The sequence below is a fragment of the Mastigoproctus giganteus genome, chromosome 8 (genome assembly GCF_048544385.1).
Source record: "Mastigoproctus giganteus isolate SK-2022 chromosome 8, ASM4854438v1, whole genome shotgun sequence".
Classification (NCBI taxonomy): domain Eukaryota; kingdom Metazoa; phylum Arthropoda; class Arachnida; order Uropygi; family Thelyphonidae; genus Mastigoproctus; species Mastigoproctus giganteus.
Window position 1 is genome coordinate 48,089,867 of NC_143582.1, and position 17,305 is coordinate 48,107,171.

At 38.1% G+C, this 17,305-nt stretch overlaps 1 protein-coding gene across 1 annotated transcript in view; it reads left to right on the forward strand.

Moving 5' to 3' along the window:
- Positions 1–17,305, forward strand: part of Cep97 (centrosomal protein 97kDa) — a 220,207-nt gene that overhangs the window by 10,277 nt on the left and 192,625 nt on the right. The window contains exon 2 of the mRNA XM_090380233.1: positions 8,763–8,902. Coding sequence (XP_090236359.1) covers positions 8,763–8,902 — 140 coding nt within the window. The remainder of the gene's footprint in view (positions 1–8,762; positions 8,903–17,305) is intronic.

Below are 17,305 nucleotides of genomic sequence, written 5' to 3' on the forward strand. Positions count from 1 at the left end.
GAACAACCTTCCTTCATACGTATTTCCTGAAAATTACAATCTACAGAAGTTCAAGTCCAATGTCAACAAATATCTTCTTTCGTCTTCTCAACCTCCAACCCAAGCACGGTACTGAGTACTATAGGTTCTAATACCTCTCATGTTTGGGGTTCACATAAAAAAAAAAAAAAGCTTTCTTTGTTGTAAGCTCAGCAATGATTCTTCATGCTTTAAGAATCTGCAGATAAAGGAACCACTAGGTGCTCTAGGATTTTCTGCAGGAGAAATGAATGTGGGTTTTAATTTTAAATTTCCTGTTGAGTTTTCTCCAAACAAAATAGTAATGTGATCTGTGGCTACCTTAAAGCTGTGCACACGTTTCTCCTCACAGGCAACAGATGTTTCCAAAGGACATCTGTTTCATCTGCACTGACAACTAACTGAGGAAGATGTCTTTCCTTTTTTGGCATATTAGCATATATGCATAAAGCACATATCTTTGCCATATCCATCCATCCACATGTAATTGCTCAACTCCTAATGGATGGATTTTCATATGCAGTAGATGCACAGAAATGAAAAAATACTCTTAGTTTGCACAATAAATCATTGCATTTTTTTTTATATAAATCATGAATTATTACTATTTGTTAGCATGCTTGAAATGTAATGCACTGCATATATTAACTAATTTGTTTTTGTCCTTAAAAGTTCTAAGATATTCCTCAATTGTCTGTGTGCACTTGTTGCCTCTCCAGAAATTTTGAAAATTTCTCAATAGCATCAGCAAAATTTAGAAATTTTGCTGATGCTATTGAGGCAGTGTTAGGTGGGTCAGGAAACTGCTAGCTTGGGGGGGGAGATTCACAGACTAATAGATTAACGGTTGCCACAGGCAGAAGTGAAAGTGATTCTTGCACTGCTTCTATTGGAATGAGCAGCAGCCTACAAAATGAGGTACTGGGGATTTCAAGGGCTGCTGGGAGTCATCATGGAATAAGTAAATACATGGGTTGTGTTAGGGTAACTAAGAGTAAGAATAGGTGTATGAATACTTGTATGTACACCAATGCTAGGAGTATAGCAAATAAATTTGATGAATTTGAAGTGCTGGTCAAGACATCAAAAGTGGATATTGTTGGGATATCAGAGATGTGTCACCACACCTCCGATATCCCAACGATTTTGGAATATCAGAGATGTGTCACCACACCTCCGATATCCCAACAATATTGGATATAAGCAGTGCAGAATTTGAATTTGGGGAGTACAATGTGTACAGAAAGGTTAGACAGGTCAGGAAGGGAGGAGGGGTTATGCTGTTAGTTAAGAAACATAAAATCTAAGGAAGTGCATCCAATTGATATTGGTGGACAATGCAACTTTGAGTCAGTGTGATGTGACATAAGGACTGGGAAAGGGAAAATAAGAGTAGGTATGTGTGTTATAGGCGTAATGAATCTGATGAGTATAATGAGCAATTGTAAAGAGAAATAGAGTGGGCCAGTAAATCACATTGTGTTGTAATGGGGGAATTTTAACTGGTCACTTGGTTGGTCACTCGCACACTAGCAAGACTTTTGTGTATTTATTGGATGACTGTTTTTTTCAGCAACATGTCCGAGAAGCAAACAGAGGGAGTAATACTATTGATCTCATTATCAGCAGTTATTCTTCATGTGTTAAGAATCTGCAGATAAAGGAACCACTAGGTGGCAGTAATGACAGGGTATTGATGTGGGATTTACTTAAAGATGTAACTACCATCAGGAGTAAGAGAAAGTTTTTGCTTTCGTAAAGGTGACTACAGTGGTCTCAGAGAGTCTTAAATTCTGTACAGTGGGATCAACTGATGATGTTACCAATGGTGAATTCTAAATGGGAGGCCTTCAGAAAATTAATCTTGGAGAGTACTAGGCTTTTCATACCAACTAAGAAATGCTGTTCAAGGTTTAGGCCTAAATGGATATCAGATGAATTAATGTGGCTCGTGGGCAGAAAAGAAAAATGCATGGGATGCATATAAATTATCAGGGCGACACAGAAGCCTATGGCAGATGTAAGCTAGTCTGTAACCAAGTCACAAAGAAGATTAGGCAAGCAAAGGCGGATTACGAGAAATCTTTGGCAAAGGATGCAAAGAAAAACAGCAAAGAGTTCATCTAGACAAGACTGCAGTTATAGTTCAGAAGCAGCATGGGTTTGTTAAGGGGATGTCTAGTCTGACAAATTTGATTGGATACTATGATGTGGTGACAAAGGAATTGGATGTAAAGATTAATTTTGATATCATATACTTGGATTTTAGAAAAGCTTTTGATACGGTGGCACATGGAAGAATACTGTACAAATTGGAGCAGCATGGCATTAAGGGCAAGTTGCTACAATGGATAAAAGGATGGTTGAGTGGGAGAAGACAGAGAGTGGTTATTAATGGACACTGCTCTTCGTGGCCTAATGTTATTAGTGCAGTCTCCCAGGGTTCTGCATTTGGCCCATTGTTTTTTTTGGTATTTATCAATAATATTGATGAAGGTATATCATTGCTAATGTCTGAGTTTGTAGACGATTCGAAGGTTAGCAGGGTTGTTAATGACAGTAATGATAGTATGCTACTTCAACAGGATCTGGAAAAGTTGAGCAGATGGGTTGAGAGGTGGCAACTGAAGTTTAACATTGACAAATGTAAAGTGCTGCATAAGGGTAGCAGTAACCCCAGAGTACCATATCAACTAGGTGGTACTACACTCAGTGTAATGGAGAATGAAAAGGATCTGGGGGTAATTGTGCAGTCAGATATGAAGTTTTCTGAGCAGTGTAGACGGTCTGTAAGAGTAGCTAATGGTGTCTTGTCAATGATGTACAGGAATTTTTCTAGCAGGGATAAGGAGGTGATTATCCCCTTGTATAAGGCAATGATCAGCCACACCTTGAGTACTGTATACAGGTCTGGAGGCATCATTTTAGGAAGGATGTAGAGCTGCTGGAACGAATACAGAGAAGGGCAATGAGTTTGGTGAGTGGAACTAAAGGTTGGTGTTATCAAGAAAAGCTTAAGTTCTGCAAAATGCAGCTTCTGGAGACTAGGCACCTGTGAGGTGATATGCTCGAGATGTACAAGGCCTTGAATGGATTGAGCAAGCTCAATGGTAATGGGATTCTTCCTCTTGCTCAGATTACTCACTTGAGGGTGCATAAATTCAAATTAAGGAAAGACAATTGTAGAATAGATGTGCGGAAATTTGCCTTTAGCCAGCGGGTGGTTGATAGTTGGAATAGACTTCCATCTGTCATAATGGAGGTCAACAACTTAAATAAGTTCAAGGCAGAACTAGACAAACATTTGGAGTGAATGGGTAGGTGAAATGGGAGGGGTGTTTTTTTTTTTTTGGCTGATGCTATATAAACTTGCTTTCTTGCACATATGACCTACTAATGCTAAAGTGATCAAACCATACATAACCAGCATTAAAAGCTTCATTTGCATTTTCAAAAAATTGTTGCTTTACATGAATATGTAGACTTATGCCTTGTCTATAATTATTCTCATGCTGATGAATGCATGTTGTTGATCTGTATCCTCAATCCAGATGGCCAAAAGGTTTTCTATTCCTTCTGTAACATTGCTTCTTGTTCTTGTTACTTTGGTAGCACACATGGAAGTAACATTTTGTGCAGTACTTCTAAATAGCACTGCTTTTTTTGCAAACAGGTCTCATTGTAGTTTGCTGATAAATTTCATGAACTGTCCACCACACATTCACTGGCCTGCAAATAATGGTCATCTTTTTGCTACATTATCATATTTTTAGCCACTTTCTTTTCTAACAAAAAAACTGTCGCTTGCTGTTGCAGGTCATTTAGATATCATAGTATGATTTTCACACTTACGTAAGCTCATTGTTGTAAGTTATGGCCACTTTTCTTGTATAGCATTAAAAAAACTAAGTTTGTTACTTAGTGCATTGATCTCATTGTGAAGGCATCTTTACTATGAGTTGCAGTTGCATTGGCATTGCAGTACTCTAAATAAAACTCACCGCTCCAGTGGAGAAGTACTGTATATTGCTGTTTTTTTTTTTAAGTGTTTACTGCTGTCCAGACTCAAGTTTTAACTTTGTTTGGAGTTGCATTGGTGAGCAGGTAGGCAATGTTGAGGACCTTAGCAACCCACGGATGAGAAATATCCACAATGGATGAGATGCAAGGGGGGGGGGGTACCTTGGATATATTTGCCATCCAGAAATAGCAGTCATATGCATTACAAAACTTGGCGTGACCAATGATGTTATTCTTTAGGATCTGTGTAATTTCCAAAAATATAGCAGAATGGATCTAGCCATAACGTAGTTCTTTGTTTGGTAGCAATAGCAAACTGCAGAAGGCGAAAAAAATTTATATGAATATTACTGGCATTTATATATCACAGTAGTGGTGCACAAACAGGTTGTCCTGCTTGTAGAGGCACAATAGATCATAAATTTCGTCAAATTCATCACTGTGGCTACTTGTAGGAGTATAAACTTGAATAATTTGAAGAGAATGGTAACTATTTTTGCTATTAAGATAAATAGTTGCTATTCGCTTCAAATTATCAAGCTTATGCACCTACAAGTAGCCACAATGATGATGAAGTTAAAGAATTTTATGAAGATGTATTGAGCCGTTACAAGCAGGACGACTACCACTATAAAATGGAAAAAGAGATGATAAAGGCAATCTACTAGTTGAATTTGCGGAGAAACAAAAAATTTTTTAATCGTGAACTTTTTCTTCAAGAAAAAGGTCCGATGAAAATGGACGTGGAAGACCCTTCTTGGAAATACTTAGTGAAATTGATTTCATACTGACAGACAGTAAAACTATTTACTGACTGCTCAGTCATGAACCATTTTATTGTTGGAAGCAACCATCAGTTACTGAGGGCAAAAATCAAAATTGATTGCAAGAAAGAAGGAAAGAAATTGGTCAAGTCAACCGAAGTGAAGAAGACTGTCACTAACCAGCTATTGAAAAATGATCAGTATTTGATGATTTTTCAGTCAATATTTTTCAATCAATATTTTTCAATCAAATAATCAATATTTGATGATTTTTCAATAGCTGGTTAGTGCCAGTCCAATCATTTTCATGTGCTGTAAGACCTTCCTGACACAGATATTTCAACTGATAATGACAGTCCTTGAGACTATCGTAGTCACTACCCACACCCTTGCAGCTACTGTAAAATAAGAAAGACCAACCAGAACATCAAAAGAAACAATTGTCACAATGAAAAAGCGACAAGAAATGGATCCAAGTGGTAACATAAGGAATGAAGTAGAATATGTAGAAATGTGCAAGACCATAAGAAAGTGCATAAATGAAGAAATGTGCAAGTTCAACATTGATCTTGTCAGAAGAACACTAGAAGAAAATCAAGGGCTAAAGGAAGCAAAATGAAAAATGGTTACATACAGCCAAATGTTTTCTTTGAGGATGAGACAACAAAAATGCAACAACAAATACTAAAACGAGAGGAAGAATTTTATTCAAATCTTTATAAGGATAAAAGACGATGACTGGATCCAATACCAGATGCAGAAGCTGTACTAGAAATTTTTGTAGAAGATGCTATAAAATCAAAGAAAAATGGCAAAGCAGCAGGACCCGATAAAGTCACTGTTGAAATGTTGAAAACTGGAGGCCAGCTGGTATGGTATGCAAAGCTCTAGCCAAACTATTTTTCAAAATGCCTTCTGCTTAACAAGGTACCTGTACCATGGAAAAATGCAGAAGCCGTTCTGCTGCACAAAAAAGGTGGTAAGGCAGATTTAAAAAACTGCTGACCAGTAAATCTATTGCCAGTTGTCTACAAGGTTCTCACACATATTTTCAAGAAGAATAGGCACAATACTTGATGTCGCACAATTGAAAGAACAAGCAGGATTCAGAGGTGGTTTCGGTACAGTGGATCACATATAGGTAGAAGTAACCCCCAGAGAAACATACATTTGTGTGGTACCACACTTAAGGTGGTAGAAAATGAAAAAGACCTGGGGATAATTGTGCAGTAAGATATGAAGTTTTCTGAGCAATGCAGACAGGCTGCCAGAGCAGGTCGTGGGTTCTTGTCAATGATATACAGGAATTTTGCCAGTAGGGAAAAGGTATAAGGCTTTGTATAAGGCAATGGTCAGGCCATGCCTTGTGTACTGCACACATGTCTGGAGGCCTCATTTTAGGAAGGATGTAGAGTTGCTTGAGCGAGTACAGAGAAGGGCAACAAGCTTGGTTAGGGGAACAAAGGGGTCCTCTTATGAAGAAAGGTTTAGTTCTGCAAATTGCAGCGGAGACTAGGTGCCTGCGAGGTGAGCTGATTGAAGTGTATAAAGCCTTGAATGGGTTGAGCAGGCTCAATTCTGATGGAATTCTTCCTCTTGCTCAGATTACAAACCTGAGGGGGCATAAATTCAAATTGAGGAAAGACAGTTGTAGAATAGATGTGTGGAAATTTGCCTTTAGCTAGCGGGTAGTTAATTGATGGAACAAACTTCTCTCTGTCGTTGTGGAAGCTGATCTCTTAAATAAATTCAAGAAGGAACTGGACAAACTTTTAGAGGGAATGGATGTGTGAAATGGTGTTTTTTTTTTTTTTTTTTTTGGCTGATGCTACATAAGCTTGCTTTCTTGCATCACATGCCTCTACTACTACAACATCCAAACAGTGCAGCAAATTATAGGGTGGCACAATGAATACAACCTTCCATTATGCGTAGCCTTTATTGACTATGAAAAAGCATTCAACTCGGTCACAAAACAAGCAATAATCAATGCCTTAATCGACCAAGGTGTAGAGAGAACGTATGTCAATATTTTACAATCAATATATGAAAAGGTGGCTGCATCACTATGAGTCAACAGTGATAAAGTTAAGATTAATATAGAAAAATGCATCTGACAAGGGGACACAATCTCCCCAGTGGCATAGCCAGGGTAGGGTCAGCAGGTACATTGTACTCCCTGATGCAGAAATCTGGTATTGTGGCACTTTTTAGTATTAGGCAATTGCCGCCTTTTTTGTGAGTTACTTGCTGACAAAAAATCCTGGCTACGCCACTGAATATCCCCAAAACTATTTTCTGCCTGTTTAGAAGAAATTTTTTGCAAGATAAATTGGGATAATAAAGGACTCAAGATAAATGGAGATTACTTTACTCATTCACAATTTGCAGATGATATTCTCTTTCCAATGATTTGGAAGAATTGCTGCAAAACATTGAAGAACTGCAGAATGAAAGCAAGAAGTTTGGCTTAAAGATTAATATAAAAAAAACACAGGTTATGTTCAACAAATTTGCCAGACCAAAGAAAATCATGACTGATGGATAAGAAGTGGGAAAGGGAAACAAAAGGTACTAGAAGAAGTGGGAAACTTTGGAAAAGAAATTTCAACAGGTGGAAATTAAATGGTACATAAAATTGGAATGGCAAGCATTTTGAAAGCTTAATATAGTCTTCAAGACAAACTTGCCACTCTGTCTCAAACAAAAAGTTTTTGATCACTGTATCCTCCCTGTCCTAACGTATGGTTGTGAAACATGGACGTTGAATGCTAAAACTTGACAAAGACTGAGGGTCATATAGTGAAGTATGGGGGGGGGGGGGGGTGCTGAATTTTGAACATAACAAAGAGAGACCAAAAAACATGTGAATGAATTTTCTAACAGACCAAGGTCTATGACGTTATTTATTGAAAGAACAAAGTGCTTAAAATGGAAATGGGCAGGTCACATATCAAGAACTGACAATAGATAGGTCAAACGAATTTTGGAATGGATATAGCTTAACTCTAAATGCCCAAGAAAAAGACCAAAGAGGAGGTGGATCAATGAAATTGTGAAATTTGCGGTGCACAATGGCAATAGGAAGCACAAGACTGAAGTTGCTGGAAACTTACTGAGGAGGCCTTCATCCTGTATTGATGATGATGATGATTGGTGCGTTTATGTATGTAATACCTATGAAATTTACAAAAAAAAGAACCCCTTTAATTGCCACTATATTGACACTAGAGAAAAACCAACGACCCCTGTTGAGATTCAACACACAAAATACATATAAGAAACAATTAAACATATAACGGAAACCTTATTATTACATAGTATTATGAATAAGATAATTTCTTTAACAAAAAATAGTATTAAAGATCAGAAAAAATACAATTCCAAAATATGGATTTTAATATTAAAGACCAGAAAAAATTCCTGTTGATTATATTTGCATGTATTATTATAAACTTCTAAGTAATAGATAGTATGTGTAAATTAGCTTGCACAACTGAATGTCAGCAGTTAGGTTACAAATAAAAAAACAACAAAAAAAACTGTACATTAAAATATTAGAATCATGATATTGTAATTATGAGTGTAATTGTTAATAGGCCAATAAAAAAAATTGATAACTGACACCTAATTGTTATAATGTTTTTATGCAAATATATTTGTGTGGAGCATTGACAACAACATAGTTCTCTTTATTGTCCTGCTTCTTGTTCATTGTTCAGTATTCAAAATTTTGTTAGTTATGTGTACTTGTAGTCGAGGCTTATAAATCACATCAAATTTCTAGTTTGATATCCATGTTTTTGGGTACTTATGGTGTGATTAGTTAGTGAAATATATATGAACTTGAGAAATGTTACATGAATTTTAAAAAAAAGTATTATTTTTAAAAGCTGTATGAAATTAGTTACCTAATTTGTAAGATTTTTAACATTAAAGACTTTATTTATTGTGTTTTAGAGCGACATGTTTTAGACCTGTCAGGAAAAAATCTTAAGAAAGTTGAAAAACGAGATGGTATTGGAATTAAGAAGCTCATATTGGATAATAATGAACTTTCCAAATTGGAAAACCTTGATTATTTTCAAGATGTTGAAAAGGTAAATTTTATGAATAAAATTAGAATTTGATTCACACATACAAGATTATGCGTGATTATGTTGTCATCTTTATTTACACCTATTGCTTCATTGTGTAGCTAAGAAAACAAACAAAATTTTATGTCATTTTACTCACACTTGTATTTTTGGTCATTCACTTGTCATGAATTCATCTGGATTCTGTTGGGCATATCTGTTTTTATATATGAAAGGTGTTCTGCTAGGTAAGAAAGGTTAATTGATATTCCAGTTAATTTGATTATTGGTTCTTTTTTCAGTCAGAATTACATTATTGATATACACTGTCCTTCCAAAATTAAGTGTAGCCTTTGCAAAGCATACCATCAAACATTTCTAAGGTCAAATTAATTTTTCAAACTAATCAGATTTCTAATTGGAAAATTCCTGGTGAAAGCACTGCCAAAACAACTAAATAGGATAGTGTAAGTTCAGGTCAACCATCACTAATCCGGCAGCGTTGGGACCTGTGGGGTGCTGGATTAGTGAGTTTGCTGGATCACCAGTGGTTATTTTAGCACATACATTTTACCCAACAGCTAACCACCTCTTTCTACCTTTAACACGTTGACTGCCAAGCTAGTTTAAGAAAAAAATTCCCCAGGGGCCAAAAAATATTTAGGAAATAATTTGATTAGTAATTCTAAAATAAATATTGTAATGTTAGTGTTGTCGTTTTTTCGCTTAAAATATATATATAAAAAAAAAAATTTTTTTTTTATGTTGCATGTATGTGGCCAACATGGCCACATATGTTGGTTACTTTATTTTTTGAGAAGCTGTGTCTGCCACATACTTGTGATGCTATTATGGCATACATATGAAGGTCGTTTGTGATTAGTTTATTGCACACGCGGCGAGTGCCGCAATAAAACTAATTACGATAAAATAAACTCTTAAACATCGCAATTAGTTTGTTAGTACTGTTAGAGATTTTGTGAAAACAAGTTCATTAGCGCGCTGTATTATCTATCATATTGTGTTGTGTTTTTCCGCAAGTTTGTATAAGTGTGTTGTAAAAAAAAAAAAAAAAAAAAAAAAATGTAAAAAGCAATGGCTAAAATAAAATTACTAAGATAAGAGGAACTGAGAGAAATTGCTGGAATTTACAATTAAGCAGAGTTAAACTTCTCACAGACACACCGCTGTCGAGTTTTTTCAGAAGTTCAACTCTATCTGTTATGGACAATGTATGGTGTTTGCGCTTTACACCACGAGAGGCACTTCCTTTATGCACTTGAACCATGGCTGGGGCTAAATGTGAGCAGGTTATAATAGTAAATGCAGAAAAACAAGTGGGAATGGCTTGCCAGTGTTTACAAGTTCGCACCAACAGCTGATGCTGCCACCAAAACAGCAGTGGCAGGTCGGTGCGCTGACCCGGGAAATTTGAAATTACGTTCGCGGAAATTATGTCCGAATTAATGGTGGAACCGGATTAGTGATGGTCGACTTGTATTATGATACAAGGATATAACCTTTTAAAGTATCGGCCATTAAAAAAAAAAAAAAACCTTTTCTTTTCTCACCCATTCTAATAATTTGCCCAGTCCTTTTTAAATTATTGATGTACTGTATCAAAAGGTTTACTAACATCTATAATATAATCACAGAGTTGTTTCTTACATGTTTTATGACTTTATATTAGTAATTAACCAGATTGGTCAGAAGAGTTTCTCTTCATGAACATACTTATCAAGGTGGTGCTGTGTCCAGTTAAGAATCAGTATGGTTCACTGGAAATTATAGAGGGGCAATCATATAGGTCATGTTCACAGCTCTCTTCAGAGCCACATGTAGCAAGGATCATCAATGAAGTCAAGGCTGAATAGTTTTGGCTTTAATGAGCTATTCTTTATAATCAAAAGGTCATTTGGAGGCCAGGAGAGAACCATGGATATGTTTTTTTAGATAAGTTATACCTACACTGGGAATTTTTTGTGACTGGGCCTTTAGTAGGATCTTGCCATATGGCTTGCCTATTTTGCTGTAGTTTAGTGCAGATCTCTTTTTTCTCTCTAATCATATCATTTATCAGGCCAATGGTTATGTCCAAGATATTTGTTGGAATACTATGTAGGTGGTGGACAAGGCCATTAAAGATGACTTCCTGGTGTAAAGTGTGGTTAGGGTGTAACGGCACCAGGAGTTTCCCCCATTTCCATGTAGTATACATACATTGCTGTGTGTTACAGTATGCTGTAAAGGCCAGAGATTTAAAAGTGTATGGATATTGTTAAGTGTAGTGTCATGTTTCAGTACAAAATTCATCTGACCATTTAGCTGCTGGGCCCCCTGATGGGTCCCAACTAGGGAAAGCTCTCTGGGTAGGCAAGGTAGGCAGTGCCTAGCCAGACTATTATAAAATAGTCCGGCAGAATTACTTAGCAAGTACAGGTCACTGTTGAAAAAAAGCCGGGAATTACGGTTGAATTTGAAAGTGTCTGCAATACTGCCCAGACACGATAGGAGGGAGTATATGATGAGAGCCTTGTCGATCAATTCGGCCCTGGAGGGATTGTGCAAGGCTCAAGGGGTAGAATTTTTTTCAGCCTGGTCTGTACTTGTTAACAGGAGAGACTGCTTCTACAGGGATGGGATACACTTAAATAGAAAGGATGCAAGAATTTTTGCTGATGCTGTCGAGGCAGTGTTAGGTGGGTCGGAAAACTGCTAGTTGGGGGGGATACAAGGACTAATAGATTAACAGTAGCCACTGGCAGAGGTCGAAGTGATTCTTGCACTGCTTCTATTGAAATGAGCAGAAGCCTGAAAAACAAGATGCAGGATATTTCAGAGACTGCTGGAAGTCATTGCGGTACAAGTAAACACATGGGTTGTGTTAGGGTAGCTAAGAATAGAAACAAGTGCATGCATACTTGCGTGTACACCAATGCTAGGAGTTTGGTAAATAAATTTGATGAATTTGAGGTTTTGCTCAAAACATCAAAGGCAGATATTGTTGGGATATCAGAGACGTGGTGTCACACAGATATAAGGAATGCGGAACTGGAATTTGGGGAATACAATGTGTATAGAAAGGATAGACAGGACAGGAGGGAAGGAGGGGTTATGCTATTAGTTAAGAAACACATAAAATCCAAGGAAGTGAAGCCAGTCGACATCGATGGACAGGGCAGTGTCAAGTCAGTTTGGTGTGACATAAGCATAGGGAAATCAAAATTGAGAGTAGGAGTGTGCTATAGGCCTAATGACTCTGATGAGTATAATAAGATATTGTACAGGGAAATGGAGTGGGCCAGTAAATCAGAGAGTCTTATAATGGGGGATTTTAATTTCCCAGATATTGACTGGAATTTGTGGGTTGGTCACTCGCACACTAGCCAGGCTTTTGTGGATTTATTGGATGATTGTTTTCTACATCAGCATGTTCGTGAGGCAACAAGAGGGAGCAATACTCTTGATCTGATTATCAGTAGTAATTCTTCATGCATTAAGAATCTGCAGATAAATGAACCACTAGGCGGCAGTGATCACAGTGTGTTGAAGTGGGATTTACTCAAGGAGGTAACTACCATCAGAGGTAAAGGGAAGGGTTTTTGTTTTCGTAAAGGCGACTATGATGGTCTGAGACAGTATTTAAATTCTATATAGTGGGACCAACTGATGATGTTACCAACAGCAAACTCAAAATGGGAAGCATTCAAGGAACTAATCTTGGAAGCTACCAAGCTTTACATACCAACTAAGAAATATTGTTCAAGGTTTAGGCCTAAATGGTTGTCAGACATGTGGCAGAGAAGAAAAATGTATGGAATACATACAAATTAATGGGTGACATGGAAGCCTATGATAGATATAAGTTGGTCTGTAACCAAGTCACAAAGGAGATTAGGCAGGCAAAGGCAGACTACGAAAAATCCTTGGCAAAGGATGCAAAGAAAAACAGAAAAGAGTTCTTTACCTATTTAAACTCAAGAAGGAAAGGGATGAATCAGATTGGTCCACTGGATATTGATGGTTCAGCAGTTGAGGATCCTGCTCAGGTGGCTAACAATCTAAACGATTATTTTGCATCTACAGTCACGCATGAGGAGTTATTCAGGAAGGAGAATGACGTAGGTAAAGTAGACATTGGCAGTGAGCTAGATGATTTTGTAATAACTGAGGAAAGTGGAGGAGAGATTGTTGAGGATAAACATAATAAAGGCACCTGCTGTGGATGGGATCTATCCAGTTATATTAAAGGAGGCAGCAAAGGAAGTAAGCAAACCCCTAGCCATAATTATGAGAGCTTCTTTGGACTCAGGGGAGGTACCCATAGACTGGAGATGTGCAAATGTAACCCCAATTCACAAAGGAGGATCAAAGGCTGACACAAGTAATTATAGACCTGTTAGTTTAACTTCTGTTCCAGGAAAATTAATGGAGGCACTGGTTAAAGAAACACTGCAGGATCATCTAGACAAGAATTCAGTTATAGCTCAGACGCAGCATGGTTTTGTTAAGGGCAGGTCTTGCCTGACCAATATGATTGGATACTATGATGTAGTCACAAAAGAACTGGATGTTGGGAATAACTTTGATATTATATATTTGGATCTTAGAAAGGCTTTTGATACTGTTGCACATGGAAGACTGCTGCACAAATTGGAGCAGTGTGGCATTGGAGGCAAATTGCTGCTATGGATAAGGGGATGGTTGAGTGGCAGAAGACAGAGAGTGGTAATCAATGGACACTGCTCAACGTGGACTAATGTTATTAGTGGAGTTCCTCAGGGTTCAGTGTTGGGTCCGTTGTTGTTTTCGGTGTTTATGAATGATATTGATGATGGTATATCAAGTTTAATGTCCAAGTGTGCAGATGATACAAAGTTGGCAGGGTTGTTAAGGACACTACTGACGCTATGCTGCTGCAACAGGATCTGGAAAGGTTGAACAGATGGGCTGAGAGGTGGCAAATGAAGTTTAACATTGACAAATGTAAAGTACTACATATGGGAAACAGTAACCCCAGAGCAACGTATCAACTCTGTGGTACTACACTGACAGTGATGGAGAATGAAAAGGACCTGGGGGTAATTGTGCAGGCAGATATGAAGTTCTCTGAGCAGTGCAGACGAGCTGCAAGAGTAGCTCATGGTGTCTTGTCAATGATATACAGGAATTTTTCTAGCAGGGATAAGGAGGCGATTATTCCCTTGTATAAGGCAATGGTTAGGCCACATCTTGAGTACTGTATACAGGTCTGGAAGCCTCATTTCAAGAAGGATGTAGAGCTGCTGGAACGGGTACAGAGAAGGGCAACAAGATTAGTGAATGGAACAAAGGGTTGCTCTTACGAAGAAAGGCTTAAGTTTTGCAAATTACAGAGTCTGGAGACTAGGCACCGGCGAGGTGATCTGATAGAGGTGTATAAGGCTTTGAATGGTTTGAGCATGCTCAATGCCAATGGGATTCTTCCTCTTGCTCAGAATAATCACCTCAGAGGGCATAAATTCAAATTGAGGAAGGACGGATGTCGGATAGATGTGCGGAAATTTGCCTTTAGCCAGCGGGTGGTTGGTTGGTGGAACCGACTTCCATCATTTGTTGTTGAAGTTAATAGCCTAAACAAATTTAAGGCTCAACTGGACAGGTATTTCGAACAAACGGAGGGGTGAAATGAGAGTGGTGTGTTTTTTTTTTTTTTTTTTTTTTTTTTTGGCTGATGCTGAATAAGCTTGCTTTCTTGCAACATAGCCTCTACTAATGCTAATGCTAAAATATAAAAAGTAAATGATTTCCAATTCATTATAAAAATATTAATTTAATGCATGAAATTTAATGTATTATTTAGTAAATGGGTATATTTTGAGTTTAGACAGGCACAATTCAGGTTGAAAGGCACCCCCATGCCTTTCAACCTCAATATATATATTAACACGTTACATTGTTAAATCACGTGCCATGTTAAGCAGCTCCAGATGCATGAAATACCTTGTTATAAAGGCAGATTAATTCCTGCCTTCGCTTCAGTGTGCCATCAGTCTTTGCAGAGTTAGGAGTGTATGCATGTGTGTTGTTGCATCGTTTGCCTCTAGTGATAGAGCTGATGCTTTATTGCTTTACAAATATTTTATTTCAAAATTTATCCCTTTTCAAATACGGACAGTGAGTCTTTTAAAGAATTTTCTAATCTGTCTTATGAAGTAGACAGATTACTGGATGCAGGGAATAACTTTGATATCATATATTTGGATTTAGAAAGGCTTTCGACACTTGCGCATGGAAGACTGCTGCACAAATTGGAGCAGTGCGGCATTGGAAGCAAATTGCTGCTATGGATAAAGGGATGGTTGAGTGGGAGAAGACAGAGTGGTAATCAATCGACACTGCTCTTCATGGACTAATGTTATTAGTGGAGTCCTTCAGGGATCAGTGTTGGGTCCATTGTTGTTTTCTTTATTTATAAATGCTATTGATGATGGCATATCAGGCTTAATGTCCAAGTTTGCAGACGATACGAAGGTGGCAGAGTTGTTAATGACACTAATGATAGTATGCTGCTGCAACAGGATCTGGAAAGGTTGAGCAGATGGGCCGAGAGGTGGCAAATGAAGTTTAACATTGACAAATGTAAAGTGCTACATATGGGAAACAGTAACCCCAGGACGCCTCCATAGCCAGGTGGGAAGGAGCAGTAGTGCATAGCACACACTTCTTGATTAGACTGGGGTTCGAGCCCGTCTCCCCCAAATACGGAGGATGCGGAAAGGTCAGGGAATGACCACCGCATATCCCTTAGCAATATGGCCTTAGTTGCTAATGCTCCTAAAAAATCAAATAACAAACAAACAAACAGTAACCCCCGAGTAACGTATCAACTCTGTGGTACTACACTGACATTGGTAGAGAATGAAAAGGACCTGGGGGTAATTGTGCAGGCAGATATGAAGTTTTCTGAGTAGTGCAGACGGTCTGCAAGAGTAGCTCATGGTGTCTTGTCAATGATATACAGGAATTTTTCTAGCAGGGATAAGGAGGTGATTATCCCCTTGTATAAGGCAATGGTCAGGCCACACCTTGAGTACTGTATACAGGTGTGGATACCTCATTTTAAGAAGGATGTAGTGCTGATGGAACGAGTACAGTGAAGGACAACAAGATTAGTGAATGGAACAAATGGTTGCTCTTACAAAGAAAGGCTTAAGTTTTGCAGATTACAGTCTTTGGAGACAAGGCCCCTGTGAGGTGATCTGATTGAGGTGTGTAAAGCCTTGAATGGTTTGCGCGTGCTCAACGCTGATGGGATTGTTCCTCTTGCTCAGAATGATCACCTGAGAGGGCATAAATTCAAATTGAGGAAAGACAGTTGTAGGATAGATGTGTGGGAGTTTGTCTTTAGCCAGCAGGTAGTTGATTGGTGGAACAGACTTCCATCTTTTGTTGTGGAAGTTGATAGCCTATATAAATTCGAACGAACGGAGGGGTGAAATGGGAGTGGTTTTTTTTTTTTTGGCTGATGCTGAATAAGCTTGCTTTCTTGCATCATATGCCTCTGCTAATGCTAATGCTAATGCTAAATTTAAGGCTGAGCTGCACAGGTATTTGGAATGAATGGAGAGGTGAAATCAGAGCTTGTTTTATTTTTATTTATATTTTGGCTGATACTGCATGAGCTTGCTTTCTTGCATCGTGCGCCTGTACTTCAACAAAATTAGGTCCACTTGACAAAAGTGTCACCTGAGCATCAATTCCATCAGTGTTTTAGACTTCCTGGTAGCAAGATCTGGCCAGTCATACCTGAGAGAATGTATTGACAAGCCTCAAGGACCAAGCTTCAAGGTCTTGGCATGGACTCCACAAGGTATTGCAGGGGTGGCCTATAGTAGTGCTACCCATGCATTTAACAATAGTTATAGTAATGCTGCACATTGTCAGGTGGATGATTATAGCATTGAATGTCCTTTTCCAGTGGGTCCTAAATATACTCAGTTGTATCTAAAAGATATTTCTTGGCTAAATGCTTGAGTATTAAGGAGTTTACTTATGCATGGGTAATGCAAGCACACACACATATTTATACTACCAAGGTAGTTTTAATGCATTGTTTTAATTATATTTCATATTCACATCTCATATTGTGAATACCTTTACAACGAGTTGCCATGGTATTGCACTACCTTGAATTAATAACGCTTCACCTATGGAGAAGGCTATTGTTACTTATTCTCGGTGGATACCACCACCCAAAAGGCACCGTTTTGAAGCTTATTGGCTTCTCATTGGTGGGTGGGCAGGTACCCTGTTGTTTCTATTAGTGACAACCCGGTTATGAAGTATAACTCCACAATAGAGAGAGATGCCTGATAGTGTGCATGGTTTAATTTAAAAGATATTTCTTGGCTAAATGCCTAAGAGTATGAAGGAGTTTACTTATGC